The sequence below is a fragment of the Protobothrops mucrosquamatus genome, unplaced genomic scaffold (assembly GCF_001527695.2).
Source record: "Protobothrops mucrosquamatus isolate PMUCROS unplaced genomic scaffold, P.Mucros_1.0 scaffold2909, whole genome shotgun sequence".
Lineage (NCBI taxonomy): Eukaryota > Metazoa > Chordata > Lepidosauria > Squamata > Viperidae > Protobothrops > Protobothrops mucrosquamatus.
The window spans coordinates 46,498-69,351 of NW_015388935.1; the positions used below are offsets into that span (position 1 = coordinate 46,498).

Here is a 22,854-nt window from a genome sequence, read left to right on the forward strand (position 1 = left end):
GCCTCACAACGGCCTCCTTAAGGGCCGCAGGGAAGACACCCTCCTGCAAAGAAGCGTTAATAATTCCCTGGAGCCAGGCTCGTGTACCCTCCCGAGCTGCCAGTACCAGCCAGGAGGGACACGGATCTAACAAACATGTGGTTGCATTCAGCCTCCCCAAGACCCTGTCCACGTCCTCGGGAGCAACAGAGTCAAACTCTTCCCATACAACCATCTCAAGACCTGCTTCCGTCTCCTCCCCCTGGGCCAACCAGTCGGAGTCCAAGCCTTCTCGGATCCGAGTGACTTTGTCATGCAGATATTGAGCGAAATCCTCGGCCCTCCCCTCCAGGGGATCCCCCCCTCCCCTCAGTTGAAGGAGGGAGCGGGTCACCCTGAAGAGGGCGGCCGGGCGATTATCTGATGACGCGATGAGTGAGGAAGTTAATATATGTTTTAAAACTACAGTCTTTAAACTCATCCTCAAGTCTGGGGTCTGTTTACTGTATGTAAGTAGTGTCATTGCATCACTGACACAATGCCTCTCCTTTTGGAGGGGACAACTTTCCTTCTCTTACATAGAGAAGAAATGTTCACCCCTTGCCTAGAGAAGCTTCTCAGCTCACAGAAGGATTTTGCACCATTGTATTCTCCAATCCCCCCCTTTACTACTTTACTACTTCTCAAATTTCACCTAGACACTCTTGGCTGTAATTCATTTTTAAACATATGGACACAATTCCTTTTCAGAAGGAACGGATGGCTGCCAGGAACTGGCAGATATGCCTGATGGCTACAGTTTCAAACAATGCTCAACACATAAATGGTGGTGCAACCTCCTGTTGATATCAAACTAAATGTATAGACCAGGCTTTTTGTTTATAATGGACAGAACACCAGACTAAAAGCTGCCTAGGGAAACATAGAATCTTCCATCTTTTTCTGGAAATTCAGTTAAGAATTTACATATTCTGCCCCCATATGGTGTCACGACACATCATAGGATGCCGCTATTTTACCGATCATGCGACATGGTAAATAAATCAAAGCGAAATTTGGAAAAACTATAAGAGACAAAAAGTGAAAAAGAAAGGCCTTTCTTTCAAATTAATAAACTGGGCCTTCTACAGTAAAAAAAAAAAGGGGGGTCAACTTACCAGCTTTCTGGGATGCAGTTGGTTAGACCAGGGCTTTTCAACCTTTTTACCCATTGTACTACTTTTAGGATATGGCAACATCCGAGTACCACCAGCAAGGTGTCAAAAACTTGATGACCCAAAAAAAAACCCCACCCCCGTCTACTGGGTGGTTGCAGCAGGTTTTGGTCACTTCACATGACCCTGGGACACTGTGACCGTCATAAATATGAATCAGTTGCCAAGCATCTGAATGTAAATCACAAGACCCTGGAGATGCTGCAACATTCCAGCTGATTGGTGCTTCTTCAGGGCTCAGCAGAAGCACCAGGATCAGTGCCGAGCTCCAGGTGGAGCCTGGCACTGATCCTGGTGTTTCCACTGAGCCCTGACAGCCCCAAAGAAGCGCCGATCAGCTGGAAAGCGGCACTGATCCTGGCGCTTCTGCTGAGCCCTGACAGCCCTGCAGCTCCAGCCATCTCTCGCTCAGGCTTGTGCGGTGCTGCCACCGGTTCAGCTCATTCCCCTCCCCCGCTACCACTTTTCTAGGATGGTCATGTACCACCTGCCAGCTGCCAATGTACCACTGGTTGAAAAGCCCTGGGTTAGACCAAGAGAGAGAAATGGAAAATGTCCATTGTAGCAGAAGTGTCTCTACAATGCAGATTTGGTACAACGTGAACCATGAAAGGTTGCATAAGACTCCACAGAACTCCTCAAGCAAAGACACATTAATGGATTTTAATAATACTTTTCTCACACAGATACAGGTAGTCCTTGACCTATGACCACAATTGAGCCCAAAATTTATGTTGTTAAGTGAGATATTTGTTCAGTGAATTTTGTTCCATTTTACGACCTTTCTTGCCACAATTGTTAAGTGAATCACTGCTGTTACTACTAAATGAGTAACACAACTATTAATTGAAATGGGTTTCCCCATTGACTTTGGTCATCAGAGGGTCGCAAAAGGTGATCACATGACCCTGGGACACTGCAGCAGTCATAAATATGAACCAGTTGCCAACACTCAAGCATGGTAGTTCTGGGCAACTCTGAGACAGTCACACACTTTCAGCTCAAACTATAAAGTATAAGACTGTTACTATTGTGAGGATAGAACTGGAGAAGGGAGCACAATGGCTGGGGGGGGGGGAGAGGAGAGGACAGCACATAATTAAATAATGGAATGGATAAACTCTCTGAGCAAACTGGGAGTGTAAGGACATGTCAACCTGAGGTTTTATAAGAAAGGTCATAGATTTGACTGAACTTATTCATGCATACTGTGTTAAATCATTTCTTCCCTCAAGTATTGTTTTACGCAATTTTACAGCTAAAAGTAAACACTTCAAATTTGGGCAAAGTTTTCTTTCCATGCAGCTCATCTTAGCCCTTTTAGGGAAATATTAGGGAGAACATGCTCTAGATTACAATCAATACAATATCTGGAAGACTCAGCTCCGTATATAAAAGTTGTTTTCTTAGAAATTTGGCACGATCTAGGTATAGTTAGTCCAGATTTCCCCCCTTGTGAATTTTCTCTCCATGCCACCCTCAGAGGACTTTGCATATGTATTTCCATATTTAGAAAATCATGCAGGCTTTTCTATATGCCAACTTGTGCTACACATGGGATGTTTTAATCATAGTCATTGCTTTTGTGTATTCATCATAATCAACTATGTGCATTTGCAAAATAATAAGCTAAGGAAGCAATTTATGGAAACCATTACTTCCAGTTCACACTAGAATTATTTCCTAGAATTTATTAAACACCCCCAAAACATCTAGTTTAGGTCATTATTCCCTAATCTAAGTGTCTTTCAGATGTGCTGAACTTTGACCATTTTAATTCCCCCAGCCGTCACTGTTTGGCTGAACTGTCAAATTAGGAGTTCAAAACTGATGGTGACATCCAGGATCAAAAACACCTTAGATTACTGATTACCCAGGGCTCTAAACCAGGGCTTTTCAACCAGTGGTACGGGTACCACCTGTGGTACATTGGCACCTGGCAGGTGGTACGCGACCATCCTAGAAAAGTGGTAGCGGGGGAGGGGAATGAGCTGAACCGGTGGCAGCACCGCAGAAGCCTGAGTGAGAGACGGCTGGAGCTGCAGGGCTGTCAGGGCTCAGTGGAAGCGCCAGGATCAGCGCCAGGCTCCAGCTGGAGCTCGGCGCTGATCCTGGCACTTCTGCTGAGCCCAGAAGAAGCACCAATCATCTGGAATGTTGCAGCATCTCCAGGGTCTTGTGATTTACATTCAGATGCTTGGCAACTGATTCATATTTATGATGGTCACAGTGTCCCAGGGTCATGTGAAGTGACCAAAACCTGCTGCAGCCATCCAGCAGACGGGGGGAATAAAAACCAAACACCCCCCCACCCCCCCACTGCCAATCCCCAACAGAAATGCTCACAACAATGAAAACCTCGGACAGGAGGAAGAGCGCCGCCGGGCGGGCAGGCAGGTCTCTTGCTCGGCTGTGGCTTGGGGGGCACTTTCTTCAGTGCCATTGTAACTTCGAACAGTCACTAAGCGAACTGTTGTAAGTCGATGACTACCTGTACTTTATCACTTTTTTCTATTTTTGGGTCATCAAGTTTTTGACACCTTGCTAGGCGACTGGTGGTACTCAGATGTTGCCATATCCTAAAAGTGGTACAATGGGTGAAAAGGTTGAAAAGCCCTGCTCTAAACTACATGGGAATCATAATGGATGGAAAAGCACCCCAACTTCATATGTTTGCCCTCAAAAGATTGTGTGCAATGAGGATAGTTAGAGTTCAAAATTAGGGTGATTATGCTTTATCTTCTCCCTCTATTAATTAAACCTATAAACAAAATGGCTGAGTAGGCATTGTTGCTGACATTCCGTCACATTATATTCTAAGACCATATTATGCGTTTATTTATTCAATTTATATGCCACTCATCTCACCTGGGGGTGACTCTAGGTGGCTTACAATAATTAAAAAAAACCAATTTAAAACACTAAAACAATAAATAGTAACATTAAATGAATTTAAAATTCATACAGATGTGTAGGAAGGGAACAAGATGCATAAAAGGGGGAGGTGGGCTCTTATCTTACTCCATTGATCACCCATTGGGGCCCCAGGCCAGTTAGCAGAGCCAGGACTTCAGCTCTTTCAGAAGGCAAAAGGATTGGTGTGGATCACACCTGAAGAGGCATGATGTTCCAAAGTGAAGGAGCCATGGCAAAGATGGCTCTTCTCCTAAATCCGACCAGCCATAATGCTTTGAATAGGGCCACCAGATGACATCCAATGGATGCAATTAGGATAGAGAAATAATGGTGCTTCGCCATTCTTACCGCCATGAGGTATGACTTAATAGCAGCTCTATGTTTTGTCTGATCGAATTAATCTCTTGTTTCCTTCAACAGCTCTCTAGACCTCTCTCAGCCCTTTTCAGAACCCACAACTCCCCCATAAACCATGGGCAGTGTCGGGAGCGATGGGTCAAGAGAAGCCATAAAGGCATGATCATGTCTGAAGCCTCAGTCACCTTTGATTCCAGGACATTCTAAAGTGATCCAGTATTAAAAAAAAGAACATTAGGCACTCTGTCCAGAAGACAGAGCCCCAATTCAACTGTTTAAACCTCAGTTTTCTTATCTGAGGTATAGAATTAATGGCTTAATGAAAAAGTAATCAGCTGTTACAGGTCATTGGTGCTTAATGTCTTCTCATTTATCATATACTATTATGGATTACCATCTTATTCAATGGAAATTAAATTACAGGTACCCACTATATATAAAATAGCTAACATGATTTAATTAAACTTGCTTGCTCAGTGCCTTCTTTCCTTTTGGGAAGCTTGGAAATTTTCCTTCTTGTGGAATTATTTTACAATGGAAAGCAGAGATGATGGTGATTAATACAGGATCTACGATCCAAGTACCAAGAATATAATAAAATAAACATGAAGAGAAGTTAGGAACAATTCTGTAAACTTAGAAATAGTGTTTTTGTAACTAAACCATGGATTGGCAATCAAGTGATATATATTTTTAATAAAAAAATCTAAAGCATTATTTTCTTCTCTATAGTTAACTTTGTAAGCTCAGTTATCTTGTGTTCATTTTTGTACCTTTCCCAGTTTCTGCCCAATTCCTTATATTTCTTTCATGTTCAAACAATAACATGAAGTAATCATAGCAAAAGCATTGCAGCCTATCCTTTAAAACATAATTTTAAATGTTTATTGTATTAAAATACCTTCTTTAGATAAGAAAAGAGCTGCTGATCGACTATTTCGTTTCCTATCAAAGAGCTCAAATCTAACTGTGTTAGAGATTCGGGGGAAAAATAAAAAGCTAGAGGCAGCTGGGTAGACAGGATAACTGGAAACATTTTTCAGATGTCAGGAACCACAATGTATAATATTACCAAGGAGGGCTTCCCAGAAAGCTGCATGTTTGAATTATAAAGCAAGAGCCAAATTCCCACACTAGTACTGAAATTCAAGGGTTGGTATGGGATTATTAAAAGAAAAACTGCACAGAAGGGAAGAATAAGAAGGGTGATAACTGGAAAATGTTGGAATGCCAACAAGCCTAAGTTCTCTATTGTAAAATCAACTTTTTATCTTTCCCAAAATACATATACAAACACATCTACGCACCCAAACACGAAAGCTATTCCCTCTTCCTTCACATTTTATTTAGAAAGAGTCATAAGTGACAGCTGATACAGAAAACTCTGGTTCCTGCCTCGGGGGTTTGAAATGAGAGAACTTGTTCCAGTGGATGAACAAGGGAAGATTCAAGGGAACTGCAGACCTACCTCATTCTGCCCTTGCAAAATTGCCAAGCACAGAATGTCTGATTATTTCCAACCATTTATAAATCTCAGCCTGTAAAAGCTTTGCTTGGCCAAGAAAGATCTCCCAGAGGTACAAAACAATCCTTAGCCAGAGAAGCTGGTAACACTTCTTCAATTCTAACATTTAAGCTAGAAGAAATTCAACAGGTTCTGGTTGAACATCAGACAAAAGTTTCCTAATAGCCAAGTGTTTCTCAATCTCAGCTCCCAGATAGCATGCTGTCTGGGGAATTCTGAGAATTGATATCCATATATCTTAAAGTTGCTAAGGTGGAGAAACACTATATCAGTGGTTCTCAACCTTTTTAATGCCGCGACCCCCAACCGGTCATAAGTCGAGGACTAAACCGGTCGTAAGTCGAGGACTAAACCGGTCATAAGTCAAGGACTTTCCCTGCCCGGGAGCACCGCGCATGCGTGGTTCCGCCCCCTGTGCCGGCCGAGGCGTAGCTGGCAAGCGGCAGAGACGGAGCAGGCCGACACCAGCTGGCCCAGCCCAAGGGAGGTAAGGCACCCGCCGGAAAAGGGGAAAAAATGGCGGACAGCCTTGCTTGGCGACCGCCGTGAAATGGTCGATCGACCCCAAATGGGGTCGCGACCCATAGGCTGAGAACCGCTGCACTATACAGTATAAGCAGTTTGATGGCTTCCTGAGGGATGCATTCAGACAATTGCAGACACCAGCTTTCAAGAATGATTCAAACTGGATTTTTTTAATGAGGGAAAGGGCTGATCAGTCCATTCCACTGCTAGGATTTTATGGAATCAGAGATTTGTATATTGAATTCCTCATTTGTGATTATTTTTATGGAATTCCCAAAACTCTGTTAGGAGCCCACACTTGGAGAACATCACTATCAATTCCACAAAAAGGAAAATTTCCAAGCTTCCAAAAGGAATGAAGACACTGAGCAAGCAAAATGTACCATTGCCGTAACCTTTTTGGAAACAAATTTCCCCGAGCTGTCCAAAAATAGGTTACAACGCTTCAGAAACAGAATATACGCAAACTGTAATTTCTATTTGTTCAAACTGGAGATGCTGGCCAGCTGGGTCTGATGTTATATCTCTCCTATTTCGTTCTGCTGGCATGGAAAACTGCACAGCATGCTCTTTTTCTCTGCATTCATGCCAGAGTGAGTCTTGCTTTGCTGCTACCACAATCCAGGGAACAGCTGGAATCAGAATGCAACTCCTGAAATAACCATGATGGTTACTAAGTTGCAATTCTGCCCATATCTGAGGAAAAGCATAGTTGCATAATGGAATGTTTTAATGGGAACAATTATACAGCCAAAATAGAAACACATTAAAACAGCACAAGGCTATTTGGAAATCTGTGATACTATATTGAAGCAATGGAGAGTTGGGAAAAAATAACAATTTGAAATTTGGGATGCTAAGTTGCCTAACAGAATCCAAATTTTACAGCCACCCTTCCCAGCCTTGATTCTTCCAAATACGCAACTTCCATCAATCTAAATCAAAAGAGTCAATGGTTCAGAACAAGTATATTTGTAACTTTAAAAGAGAATCATAGGATTAGAAGGTGACATACAAGCCATGGGGTCCATATCCCTATTCAGTGCAGAAATCCAAATTAATCTACCCCAGCTGTCTACAGTTTATTTGGAAATATGAGACAAGTCAAAGATACATTAGTCTTACCATTAGAAGGTTTAGCTAATGGTAAATCAGTATCTGCCATCTGGTATTTAAATCTATTATTCCATGTTGTACACTCTCAAATTTCTTCACTGTGACATTCTTTGAAATATTTAGGAATACCCTCAGTCTCAATCTCTTCTCAATGGTAAATGTTCCCATTTCCTTCAATCCCTCTGGATTTAGCTTCCAGAACCCAGATCCCCATTGCCCTTCTCTGAACTTGCTTCAATCCCTTTGAAAAAAAATCAAGATATGTGGCAAAAATGACTTGATGACTCATAATAAATCAATCAAACAATCTTTTTGCTCATCCTAACTGATTCTGAATGTTGTCTTGGCACTAGATCTACAGTTCTAAAAATATTTGTCTATACTCTTTTTTCCCCCCCAATTCTCTTTATATTTCCATTATGTGTGGGGTTTTTTTTCTTTTTTTCAGATATTCACTAAGTTTCTGTAGAGACAAACAGCTTCTCCTACTGTACTTGTCTTTTTTTTTCTTTTGTACTTTTAATACTACCATTTTAAAGATCTCCCACCTATCTTGAGCTCTTCTTCCATTACCACGTTCAGTTGGAAATCTGACATACTATACTGCACAGTCCCAAGATGGCCTTCTGAAAATTACACAATGTAGAATCAAAAAAGGCAACAAACGGAATGGAATGGGACAACTCGCCACAGCCAATTCGCCATGGCCAACTTGCCACGGGATAACTCGCCATGGCCAGCTTGCTGTGGGACAATTTAACAATTCTATTTAATTATTTAAAATAAATTTTAAAAAAAAACTATTTTAATTTTTGTCATTCACATTTCATTTGGCCCCTCCTTTTGCATCCTTTCTTTAATGATTCTATTCCACCATTTCTTTGATATTAGTGTAACTCTTGACCCGCAGTGAGCTGTCCTGCAATGACTTGGCCATGGTGAGTTGTCCCACGGTAAATTGTCCTCAGTGAGTTGGCCACAGCAAATTGGCCGTGATGAATTTTCATAGACCCCAAAGAGAGACAGTTCAGTACTGATGTGATTTGTTCTGAATATCTAGCTTAGGACATGCATTTTGTTCTAGCTGGAATTTCTAAAGCATCTTTAAAAGCTTTAAAATGCAATGTATTTTAATAGTAATCCCTAACCAGAGTACATGTAATTGGATCTGTCTAACTGGCACTGGCAATGCACAGATTATCCTATTTATTCTTGTACAGGAAATATAACAGAATACCCAGATCAAGTATCTGATCTTTATAAAGCATATTGTCCCAACTAAAATCAGATCTAAAACAATAATCCATAGTTGTTTAATCTTATCTGGATTTTTTTCCAACTTGTTTTCTCTCATCCATTGTAAAACTGCCTGTTCAGATAGAAAAATGGAGCTATGTATCATCCACATACTGATGTCACCCTAAGCCAAATATCTTCTAACTAAATTCTATGATACATTGCTCAGCATATATCATTTCCCAGGTTGTCTAATGTCATTTCTATTTGAAATTCAGGCCAGAATCATACTGAAATCAACATAAATAATTAGGATCAAATAAGACCAAAGCAGTGAAAAGCCCTGCAGCGGATCCTAGGAACACAAACCCTATGTTGGAAGTAGCCTAATCGCAAATCTCCATTCAAATGTCTAAATGTGTTATCATTAGTTAACATGACTATTTGGCCAAGTCTGATGGAGAAGTCAGAACTTGTAGTCAATATATCTGAAATGAGAAAATTCCTAACAGTGAGAACAATCAACTAGTGGAACTTTGGAAGTTGTGGATGCCCCATTACTGGAGGCTTTTAAGAAGAGACTGGACAGCCATTTGTCAGAAATAGTAAAGGTCTCCTGCATGAGCAGAACGACCTCCAAGGTCCCTCCCAACTCTGTTACTGTTACTGAAAAGTGGAGAATTAAAGAATTAAAGAGCCACATTAATCGATAATAGATTGATTGATTGATAAAGAGAATGAGAGAGAAGATTGATGGATGGATGGATAAGTAAACAGATGACAGACAGACAAACAGTTAGATAGACACAGATAAAAAGAATATATAAAATATTTCATTTGAAAACTATACTGTTCACCTTACAAACCTGGCAAAAAGGGAATTATCCTTTGTTTAGGGTCCTTTTGTCCTCCTTCCATTGGAAATTTGTCCAACATTTGCATCTTTAAGACAAAAAAAAAAGGTTGTGTGTGAGAGACACAGTTAACATAGCCACAGAATAATAAATGAATTTTTTTACATTAAAAAGACATCAATATTGCAGACAAACAAATATAACCTTAGCCACCTGGTGTTTGGTAGAGCTTTTCAGAAACACAAACTCCGCCAGAAAGACTTTCTAAGTGATTGATGTTGAATCTGCTGTTTTTAATTTCTTGAAAGATTTCATGTTTAGAGTCCTTGTAGAAACAATGCCTCTTCATGCAGAAACAGGAAAGGCTCAATTTCTCCAAAGCCTTGGGCAATTTCTCTGATTTCTATATTGTGCAAATCTATGCTTGCTGCACCTTGCAATGACCAGATTATTTTTTCAATCTTAGTAAGAGAAGGGATGGATAGCTTTAATTTTCCTCCCCTTCAGTATGACAGATTTGTGGGAATGTTCAACAGCATGTGTGCAAATGGATGTCAAATTGTGTGTGTTCTTCCTGATTCACCAGCATAGCCGGTGACAAAAAGAGAAGAAATTAAGTAAAAACATCCACCATGACACAGTTCACAATGACCTTGATATACAGATAGTCCTTGACTTACAACAGATCATTTAGTGACCGTTCAAAGTTTCAACAGCACTGAAAAAACTGACTTATGACCATTTTTCACAGTTACAATTTTTGCAGCATCCCCAGGGTCACGTGATCAAAATTCAGATGCTTGGCAACTGGTTCATATTTATGACAGTTGCTGTGTCCCGGGGTCATGTGATCACCTTTTGTAACCTCCTGATCAGGAAACCAGACTCATTTAACAACTGGGTTACTAACTTAACAATTGCAGTGATTCACTTAACAACTGTGGCAAGAAATGTCATAAAATGGGGCAACTATCTTACTTAACAACAGCAATTTTGGGCTCAATTGTGGTCGTAAGTCGAGGACTACCTATATTGAAATATCTTGGTCAAGAGCTTTTTTTCACCACACCACTATTGTGAGCCACCCAGAGTCATCTATTTGAGATGGGCAGCTACATAAACTGAAAAAAATAAAGAAATAAAAATATTGCTACTTTTTAAAAATCTCACAGTAAGCTTGATAAATGTTAATAGAATTCAGAGGGAAGTAGAAATCTTTGTCTGTATTCTGTTCAGACTGTGAGAAGTGAGATGAAACCAAACAGAGAGGTAAAACAATCTCTGGAAAACACCTCTGATGTAAAAAAAAAACATAAATGAGTGCCCTTCAGGTGTTTTAAAGTTCAATTCCTCTAATTCTTGACCATTTGATCACCCTGCTAAGGCTAGAACACTTGGAGAGCGTTAGTTGCCTATCTTGCATTACAGACACTACAGGACATACCAGATGGATCAATGGCCTAATTCGATAAAGAAAGGCAGATTCCTGTTTTCAAACTCACTCATGGTGATTTATTAATTAACCTGTGGCAGATGAAGAATATTTTGAAAAGACACAGCAGAGTATGCAAGAAAACAAAAACAGAATGGCATTATCAAGACTCCAAGCCCTCATGTGTTATTTTTTTCTCTCTCAAATCTAAATTGTTACAATTTCATCTCCTGCAGATATTCTAATGCAGTTCAGTATACAGCATTTTCTAATACAACAAACAGTCACAACATACCGTAAAAGACAAGATTTATATTAGAAGACTCGCATTTTAAAAATTCAACTTAGTAACAAAACTTCCCAAACCAAAACTTCCCAAGACAGTTTTATGAACAGGGCACAATATTATAGTGAGAAAACTTCTTAGAATGCCATACGGTCTACATTCTAGACACAGAAATATGTCTCAAATGGCTGCCAACATATGTAAAATTAGAGCTGCCTAAAGCCATGTTATAAAAATAATTGGGCCACTTTCCCAAATGCTTGATGGAAGCAATCAATTCTACAAGTATTTTTCTTGGAAGAGTTAAATCCAGAGAATTTAAAGTAATGCCCTCAGAGGCTCCCTGTGACATACCAATGAACAACAATGATATATTTCCATGCCATTTCAAGTAAGACAGGAATAAAAACTCACATAAACCTAGAAATAGGCAGATCACAAGTTAAAATAAACAAACAAAAACCCTTAAAACCCTTAGAAAACCAAACCCTGATCAGGGATATCAGGATACTGATCCATTGATATTGTGGCTCTCAACCTCCTCAAATATGTTAATTGGCTATAAAGAGGCTGCCTACTATTTCGATACATAATACAACCAAGTGAATGCCACTACCTTGAAATCACCAGAGCACTAACTTTCAAACGCTGATTTTAACACAAATAAAGCATGCATCATTTTCCATGACCTGAGGACAACTGGTGCTACAAGTCTATTCTAATAAATCATTTTCAAAAAATCCATAGAAAATGTTTCTTCATCCATGGAACAGCCTCAGTACTAAGTTGTAAACAAAACACTACAAAGTATTTGGTTACAGAAGTCCCAGCAACTAAGCAATAGCTTGGAGAAATCGACTGTCATCTTTGTGCCTTTAGCGTCAGATCCAAATTTATATAGTTTTGAGAATAGTAACAGCAGAAGGAAATGGCTCCTTTTAAAATATCATGGAAATCAGAAATTGGCTATTCCAGAAGTAGATCAGATAAGTCAACTATCTCCACTTAAATTCTCCTCCATGGTCTTGTGAACCGTGCTAACTATTAAGTTTGTGGCATATTGGCTAGCCAAACTCTGACAGTATACTTAAAACTAACCATTATTGTCTCCTTGCTGTTAACAGGAATGCCACATGTCACATAGTTATGGCTGAGGAAGCTAGTCTGCTCTTTCCTTGTCTTGCTAAAAAGCAAAACATTTCATTAGCTTCAAATCTGATTGCCAACATCAGGCATGAATGAGCCTGTATTTTTCCTATTTTTTTCTCCCTTCAACCTCTACCCTAAAGTGGGACTGCCTCACATTTTGTTGTTGTTGTTGTTAGTTGCAAAGTCGTGTCCGACCCATCGCGACCCCATGGACAACGTTACTCCAGGCCTTCCTGTCCTCTACCACCTTCTGGAGTCCATTTAAGCTCACGCCTACTGCTTCAGTGACTCCATCCAGCCACCTCATTCTCTGTTGTCCCATTCTTCTATTGCCCTCAGCATTAGACTCTTCTCCAGTGAGTCCTGAACTCACTAAAGGGCTGCATAGAACAGATGTAGGATTCATGTAAGACAAGTTTTCTTCATACCATTCAGAAATGCTTGACTGAAACTCTAATCATTAGCCATCTGGAAGACACTGCTATACTTTAAAGAAGGCTGAATAGGCATTTGGGAATGACATCCTTATTTTTGGAAACACTGTGGAATATATCATAACAAAATAAAAATAGAAATGTACCCATATCTCTTATAGACTTCACATAAGAATATTTTGTCTTTAAGGAAAATTTATCATGTAGATCAGCTTAAAATGCTAAAATACAATTTTCCCAGACAGTTTACTCCCTCTGCTAGATACAGCAGTAGGAACGCTCATACTTAAATATAGAATAGACATTCTTTCTTCTCAAGAAATCATTAATAGAGAACAATTGGGTACCAAGATTACAGGAAGATGGATCTTGATCACAAAAAGCTAAATTAGAACATTTTCCCCTTTCTTGACCATACAACTGTCAGAAATGTAATTTATGAAGGTAATTAGGTTTGTAGGATGCCTACATTGTTCCATTTCCTTGTAAAATTAATGGCTTATACATCAATATTTTCATCTGCTAAAAATATTGCCAATTAAAATTTTACCGGAGACTATTTTACGTTGAGAAGATGTGAAAAATTCAGACACACACTTTCTGTCTGGCAAGGACACTAACATTTATAGCAGATACAGGACTGGAGATTGTGATACCATACTAGACCTGGGAGAAATGAGGCTTTAGCAAAAAATGAGGCACATTTGCACGTCTGCTGAACTGAAGGACTAGTTTTCTCAGGAGAGGTAATTGAGCTGCAAATCCATTCAGTTCATGATTATACGTCATGACTATTTTTTTCCTTCTAGACAATTTCCCTGTTTCCCACAGGATGATTCTGCTTCCTCCCAATTGTTTCTCTTGTAACCAATGCAGATAGCAACTATCTTCAATAGAAATTGAAGCCCTGGCATCCATGTCAGCAAGGGAGACACATCTGATAGTCTCATGCGCGTGGGATAGACTAATGCTCTTCACAATTCACAGCACTTACGAATGTGAATGCAGGCATAGTATTCTACTTGACATGGATTAAATTAGGCACTCTACTTATGCGTCTCATGCTGCTAAATTCACCTTATTGCTGTTGAAATACAAGCAATCCTTTGCCCCAAACCCCACTTTTCCCCCCAAGAAAGTAAAAAATAATTTTGATTTGCATTTATCTCCTACTTCCAATAGTTCTAAACTAGCTGATTGTGTTATTAACGATCAATTCAACCAGTTGGTACTTCGAATGACAGAATCTATTGAGATTTTTATAATAAACATTTGTTGTAGATAAAATTAACTCAAAGACTGTTCTGCTTAGAATGGATTATCAGCTTTTCCTTAGTCACCAGGTTATATGTTGTGTTGTTGAATGGGGACATTGCTGTCTTCTCCAGAGCTGTTTAACACAACATGATTACATATAATCTTCCTTGCCAACTTTCTTCCTTATTCTCACAGTCTTGAAACAATGTGGTATCATAATTCTTAAATAATCCTTTACATGTTATATTATTAAATGACTTTACATCAAGTTCAACCAACAGAATTCTCCAGGCTCGTTATATAAGGGAGCCATGGTGGCACAGTAGTTAGAATGCAGTATTGCAGGCTGACTCTGCTCACTGCCTTGCAGTCCAAGGGACTCGCAGGAATCTTCTCCAGCACCATAGTTCAAAGGCCTCAATTCTTTGGCGCTCAGCCTTTCTTATGGTCCAACTTTCACAGCCATGCATTGCAACTGGGAAAACCATGGCCTTGACTATACGCACTTTTGTTGGCAGGGTGATGTCTCTGCTTTTTAGTATGCTGTCTAGATTTGTCATAGCTTTCCTCCCCAGGAGCAAGCGTCTTTTAATTTCTTGGCTGCAGTCCCCATCTTAGGTGATCTTGGAGCCCAGGAAAATAAAATCTGTCACTACCTCCATTTCTTCCCCATCTATTTGCCAGGAATTGAGAGGGCCGGATGCCATGATTTTGATTTTCTTAATGTTGAGTTTCAAGTCAACTTTTGCACTCTCCTTCTTCACCCGCATCAAGAGGCTCTTTAGTTCCTCTTCACTTTCTGCCATTAGAGTGGTATCATCTGCATATCTTAGGTTGTTGATATTTCTCCATAAATACTATTAAGTACTAATCTTTGACACCACTTGATGTATAATGTATCCTATTCAATTGAAAGGGGCAATTGCTTTGACCCAAATGACAATCAGGAGAATAAAAGCCTTTGAAATGTATATTTATGAAATATTACCTAGGACCTGTGCAAAATGAGACTTCCAAAAATGGGCAAAAATAGGGACACTGAATAGTATCAAGAAAACGAAAGTGAAATATTTGGGATACATGATATGCTATGAAGAATACCAATTACTTCAGTACAAGAAAAAGCTCAAGAGAAACACGGTGCTGGAAGATGACACATAACCTGGCAGAAAACTCTAGGTACATTGTTTGACAAAAATACAATGCCTTCCTTTTGGACAATAGCATCAAAAGAATAAATGGCATTGATAATTGCCAATCACCAGTAGCAAATGTCACTAAAAAACAGACAAACGTCTTTGCAAATATACATATCTGGAGTTAAAGTAAACTCACAAGAGATCCAAACACTATGTTATAAATAGTGTACATTTTAGCATAAATGAAGGCTGGTGATATTCCAAGAACAGCCATTTATAGTTTTTCTATCATATTCATCTGCCACCCCATCACTCCAAGTGAATCTCAAATATAATCAACTTCTCAGCAGATGTCAGCACCTGCCAACCAAGTCTAGATTTGGAGGATTGGACCTGGTTAGTATGTGAACAGGAGTTCCTCAGGCAAAACCAGCGCTGGAAGCAAGACTGGAAAATTGCAATTAAAAAAAACGTCCCAGAAAAGGGGAAAACTACTTCCATAAAGCTGTCCAAAAAACCTACACATTTTCTCCATGAAATCACCAAGAGCCAGTCTTGACTCAATGTCTATAAAATGGCAAACAAATAAAAAAATAGCCAACCCTTCTAAACAGTGTTTGAAATTCAGCAACTATAGCAAGGGAAGATTCAAACAAGACAGTAATAAATACTAGAAAATGATCTGGTACTAGACACAAGGATATACATAAGATTATTAAATAGCAACTTTAAATTATGACCACTTTTTAAATGCTGAAGTAACAATGGAATCAAATTTGGAAAATATCTGTCTACCAAACAAAAGTTCATTTAACACTCCTGAAAAACTGCTCTCTAATTCACTAATAAAATGATTTTTTTCTGTCCCTCTCCATAGCTTTAATTCATTTTAAAGTACTATTAACATCAGATGCAGATACATTAATCACTTAGTGCAGGGGTCTCCAACCTTGGCATCTTTAAGACTTGTGGACTTCAACTCCCAGAATTCCCCAGCCAGCCATGGGAGTTGAAGTCCACAAGTCTTAAAGTTGCCAAGATTGGAGACCCCTGACTTAGTGAGATGAGAGAATATCTTAGTTTGCAGTTCTATGTAGTTCAAAAAGATAAAGACTCCCTTGAGTCAAGTTTGACTTCCGGTGACCTGCTGACACATTCATCCCTTTTCCATCACTGCCTTTTTCTGGGATGTTGTTCCAACCTCCCAATCAAGCTGCTAACTATTAACCATGCCCATTCTTTGCTTTTATTCAAGTTAAGTTAATGTTAGCTAGATGCAGTAAGGTCTACTAAACGAAGTGCTGACTCCTATATTAATAGAAGCATCCATCCCAAAAATTAATGCATGGTACATAACAAATAGAGGCTATAAAGGATAAGAAAGCATAAATACAGAAAGGAATTTCCTGTGAAGTGGCTGGAAAGTCTCTACATACTGTAACTGTACATTGTTCTAACCTAGTCATAAAAAAAATGTAAGAGAGCTGCAGCTGGAAACAGCAGAAAAACCAAACAATGTGAAAGCTGTCTCCAGAGGTGCAAAGCCCAACATTAAAGCCACCACAATTGCTACCACTGTGCTTACTGCAACTCTGATTCCTGCCCAATTAAATCAAACAAAAGAGAAGTAAATCAGTTTGAAAACTGTTACAATCCTCAGCAGAGGTAAAGATACAGCTTGGTTTTGAAGATCACATTTTTAAAGGGTTTTTTTTTTCAACAAAAGAGTCAAACTGCAGGAGATGTCAGAAGTCTTTTACTGTTGGTACTAGCAAAAAAATAAAAAAAGAGAACATGCTGATCAGTGATTTCAATGAAATAAAATGAGGCTGACAAAATGCAGTAAGTGCTTTATTACCTGGAAAGGTTTTGTATCTGATATGTTAAGGCTAAACCTGCCTTTACATGTCATTCCAGCATGTTCTTTGTTTCTAGTTTAGCATACAATGCACAGATGCTCCATTTTATTATTTATTTATTCAGAAAATTTATATGACCCCCCAACTCACTCATGGTGACTCCGGGCAGCTTACAGAAATAAAACCCCAGTACAAAATCCAAGAAACCCCCACTTCTCTGACAATAAGAATCAAACCAACTACTTGATGGATTCCATATTACCCTGGGGTCCCCAGGCCTGCTGGTAAAAGCATGTATTCAGGGCCTTTCAAAAGAGTGTCATGGTATGGGCCATTTCTATGGAAGCTCACATAGCAATAGCAATAGCACTTAGACTTACATACCCCTTCATAGTGCTTTATAGCAGGGTCCCCAACCCCCGGTCCATGGACCGGTACCAGGCCACGGCATGCCAGCAATCAGTCTGCACAAACAAGCCAACCCCATCAGCGAGATACAGGCAGCACACAAAACCACACCCCCTCCGGTCCACAGAAAAATCTCTTTCCATGTAACCGGTCCCTAGTGCCCAAGAGGTTGGGGACCTCTGCTTTATAGCACTCTCTGGCCAGTTTACAGCGTCAGCATATTGCCCCCAGCAATCTGGGGGTCCTCATTTTACCAACCCTGGAAGGATGGAAGGTTGAATCAACCTCGATCCTTTGAGGATCAAACTCCTGGCTGTGGGCAGAAAGTTCCAGCAATACTGCATAACCACTGGGCCACATGTTTTACATACATTGTAAAGCCAAGATGCAGATATTCCTTTGTTGCAAACAAAGGAATCAGTTCAGAAAGAGACTCCATCCAGTGGACACCAGCAAAACTAACTTTAAAGTTCTAACTAGTTTTGGGGAGGTAATCCTTCTTAAAACTGAAGGTTATAGGAACTCATATGCACTTTGAACAGCTGAGATTTTGCAAATTATTGCTGACTTTCCTCTTCTTTTTGCTTCTCCTCAACTGGCAAGTATTTCCTCCACTGATTTATTATTTCAAAAGAACATGTCACAGTAGGAACACTGTTCAAAGTAAATCCTGCCCTCCAAAAGTGTGACACTATAGCTCTTCCATAATCCTCAGCAACCACAGTGTACATATTCTGCTTCACCTAAAGTGCACCAAGCTGAAAATGACTATCCATGAAATCTCAGTTACTGGCCAAGGAGCCTTTGTGATTTAAAGGGAGGTTGAAAAAGATTCCCTTTCATTGTTACAGAAGTATAAAAAACACTGTTAAGATAGGAGGACAGAAGTCCCATTACTAGCACCATTAAAAGAATTCATAACTAAATTGTAACTGTGCTATTTTGACTATTTCTATACATGTTTTATTTGCAGCGTAAATTCAGTGAGAAGATGAAAGATCTTCAATCACAGAATATATGAGTCAGAAAATACTTTACATGCTATTCTGTTCAGCCTATTGCTCAGTGAATCAATCAGAAAATTCCTCATACTATTCAGGCTGAATCTTCTTTTATTTTCAACCAGTAGGTCCCTATCCTGCCCTCGATTTCCATAGAGGGTTGTCTCTGTATTATATTTTTAATATGATTGTATTTATTGTTGTTCATTGCCCAGAGTCATTTTGTGGCTATATAAATTTGATAAATAAAATAATTAAATAAACAAATCAAAATTAGAATTTGGCTTTTGTAATTTGTTTATAAGAAATAAAAAGTGGCTATTTCCACTGGCTTAAATTTTTAACATTTTATTTATGGTACTGGACACACAATTTTTTAAAGAACCAATTTCTTAAATCCCCCCAATGTTCTATTATTTCACACATACATCAATATTAAAGCCTTTGATATTGATTACTGATATTGATTACTGATATGGACTACTGTAATGCTCTCTACATGGGGCTCCCCTTGAGGAGCACCCAGAGGCTCCAGCTGGTCCAAAATGCGGCCGCGCGGGCGGTGTTGGGGGGGACTCGACGCTCCCACGTGACACCGCTGCTGCGCGAGCTGCATTGGCTGCCTGTGGCCTTCCGGGTGCGCTTCAAGGTGTTGATTATCATCTTTAAAGCGCTCCATGGCATCGGACCCGGATACCTTCGAGACCGCCTCCTGCCGCAGATTACCTCCCATCGACCTGTANATAATAATAATAATAATAATAATAATAATAATAATAATAATAATAATAATAATAATAATAATAATAATAATAATAATAATAATAATAATAATAATTTCTAGGGTTTTTTTAAAGCTAGAGGTTCCATAATATGACAGTTTTGTTAAGTAGCTCTACAATTCTGCTTAGTATCTCTACTTACTGAAAAATATTCTGAATTATAGGAATGTATTCAAATGAACGTAACAGGTGTGGGAAGTCAGCCCCCCAGAGAAGGAAATATTAAAAGGGCAGAAAAATATATTTTCTCAAAGGATCTTAAAGAGGCAGAAAAGCACACCCAGTTTTTTAAATAGTCCCAAGTCTCCCTCCCCCAAGCAGAAACCAGCTTTGTAGAAATGCAGATGTAAACCATTCAGAAGGGTTGAAGCTAGAAGATTAAGAAGACAAAGACACCTAAAATCTACATACCCCACCCAAACTCTAAGACAGGACATAATAGGATTAACACAGATACCAAAGGGCACACTCAGACTCAGGTCAAAGTTCATGCCACAGGAACAACTCCAAACAAAAGGCTCCAGAGGGTATAAAAACCCACTCCCTACATGTGCTCCCTCTCTTTTCTTCCAGAGCCATCTTTCTGTCTGGCTCTCCTCTTCAATAAACTGCAACCTTCTTTCCAAAGCAGTCACCATGTTGTTTATTCCCGGCTTGGACTGAACCATGATGAAGACTTTTCCTTCAACACAGATTTATTCTTGAAGTATTGAAAGAGGTTGCTATATTTTTCTACCGTTTATACTTGTCTACCAGTTTAAACAGACAGGATCACTGGAGTTGGCCAACAACTTTAATTTAGGGTTAATCAGTGAATTTTTACAGCTTTCCCCATTAAAAAAAGTACAATTCTTTCAATAATTTCTGCTGTTTATCCATATTTAGTAAATCCAGTTTGATCAAATTAATAAAAATTGCAAGATTATTTGGGGGGCAAAGTATAGAAATCTTTCAATAGTGACTCAAGCGTGCAGTCTATGGCTAGATTCAACTAGCTGCTCTTGTTAGACTTCATAACTAATCACAAGTTCCATGAATCAGAGGAAGACTTACCCTGCAGTACCTAATTAAACAGAAAATAACAGGGGATGTTTTTCTCTCTCTCCCACTCCCCACAAATTTTAGGTATTTTTTAAATCCTTTACAGAGTACAGATACTGCTATTATCTTTCCTGCCTTGTCCCAGTATCTCAAATCCATGTCACTTTCTCTCACTTCATACAAAAGCAGAGAGACTGGATTAAAACGATCATGGAAATGGTCCAAACAAGAAAAGATGTCAACAGTCTGAAGAGAGAAAGATGCCATTACAAAGGTTTTAGTTTTAGCCAAGTTTTTTTCCTCCTTTATATAAAATTTCCCCTGCAGTGTTTGCAGAAAATGAATGTTGATGAGTTTCAGTAAACTCATGTTGATTATTCCTGACATGCACACTGCGTTCTTTAAAAGCCACTAGGGCTTCTGCCTCAAAAAAATAGATTTAATACTTAACCTCAGAAAATGAGCCTTAGGGACAGTAGTTCTCTTTTTCAGTAAGTATTGATCTATGTTTCACTTAACCTGCATTTAATCTATGCTGCATTATACATTCCAAATGCAATTAAGCATAGCATATAAGGCTAAGACAAGAGGAACAAAAATCAAATGCAAAGCAGGCCTGTAACAGAGTATTAAAGACACTGCACATAGGATAAATAATCAATATACCATGAATAATGCATCAAAGCATCCCACCATGGGGAAATTATTCATGAAAGAGACATTTAGCAATGAAATACAGACTAGAAATAAGTTTCAGTCTCATCCACTTCCTTTTACAATCCTACTCTAATCAACTGTTGAAAATTACCATCAGCCTGAACTTCTCAGATAGTTAAGCTAATCAAAATCTAAAGTGTATGTTTTCCAAAACAACCTTGGCTCAGAATTTCAGAATTATCGTTAATTAAGTAGTGCATTTTCAGATCATGGTTCAGCTAATAGCACTCTGACCATTTAAATATTCAAATATAATAATATACCATATAAATATAATAGTGAATTTTAACAAACCTAAGATTACAGTACAAAACAACTCAAACATCACATTGGCAGCCTTATTCAAAGAAGTAAGTTATTGTAATGGAAATCTTGGTAGACCAGTACCTCAAATGACATAAAAAAACGGTTCCTAAAATATCTATGAAAATATACAGGCCTTTATGTCTTGTCAAAAGGGTTACAATGTAGGAGCAAGGCAACTTTCTCTAGAAAACAAATTCTATAACCAGGGCAACACTACTGAAAACTCACTTTCCATCCAATGTCCTGCTTATCTCTTAGTTCAGGGGATTCTTGATTAGGGGCCTCTAAGGAAGACTTTGGCATACGGAGAAACATGTGAGTTAGGATTTCAAGAGCATTTTGAACTATGCTGGCAATAGGTGATAAAACACTGGTGTAATGTTCTCAAATCAAATGGCTTGCGCCATTCCTACATTCCAAAAAATGTCCAAGGCATCAACTCAGCATCATCAAGTTTAATCTTGATACCCTGCCAGTTGCTCAAATAAGTTATTTCCAGGAAGATATAGGGGATGACCAGGCTGAGCCTGAGGGAGGGGGTCAAATGCGTTATCAGTCATGAGTCCCTGCATGCCCACAAGAGATCTATGTCCAGCCCATCTTGAATACCTTTTTTAACTCCCGCTAATTTCCCTTAAATGATGTATAATACATCATTGTACATATATTAACAGCAGCCCGCATAGTATATGCCCAGTGTTGGAAAGGTGAAAACATACCTACAAATGATATGATTATATATAAAATACTAGAATGCGCAGAAATGAACAAACTTACGCTAGAACTAAAAGACAAGGAGGCAACAGAATTCGATGAGATATGGAACAAATGTTATGATTGGCTAGAACAGAGAAACAAAAAGATATGATTACTAATGTAAATAATTGTAAATAATATATATGAGATGTATAACACAGTACTGTTAAGGAAAAAAAATGTATTTTTATTTTTATTTTTGTTGTATAGTGAAAAAGGAATAAATAAAATAAAAAAAGCATTAGTAGTTCATATTATTGTAGAGAGCTTAAGCTTGCAACAGGTCTTCATACTCATTGGAACTGCCTGAATCTCCTGATTTCCTCAGCGCGTGACAAACCAATAATTCAGGAGATCCTCTTACTACATATCACATGTAAAGAAAAAAATAGGAACCATGACGATCAGCAGCTTTAAGCAACATGGGCCATCATGAGAAACAGATTACATATTAACATCACTCAAGCTAATCAAACATTGTGCATTCCTGAAATTAAGATATATCATTGGGTAGGGAGGGGTGAAGGAAAAGCTGGTCTCACCTTGAATGTAGAGTAATGACGAA

General features: G+C 38.9%; 1 protein-coding gene across 1 annotated transcript in view; it reads right to left on the reverse strand.

Annotated features, from left to right (window-relative positions):
• Positions 1 to 9,810, reverse strand: part of LOC107296629 (SH3 and PX domain-containing protein 2B-like) — a gene marked incomplete at its 3' end in the record, with an annotated part of 55,855 nt that extends 46,045 nt beyond the window's left edge. Inside the window, exon 1 of the mRNA XM_015825975.1 lies at positions 9,735 to 9,810. Within this exon, the coding sequence (XP_015681461.1) occupies positions 9,735 to 9,810 (76 nt within the window). The remainder of the gene's footprint in view (positions 1 to 9,734) is intronic.
• Positions 9,811 to 22,854: the final 13,044 nt, after the last annotated feature.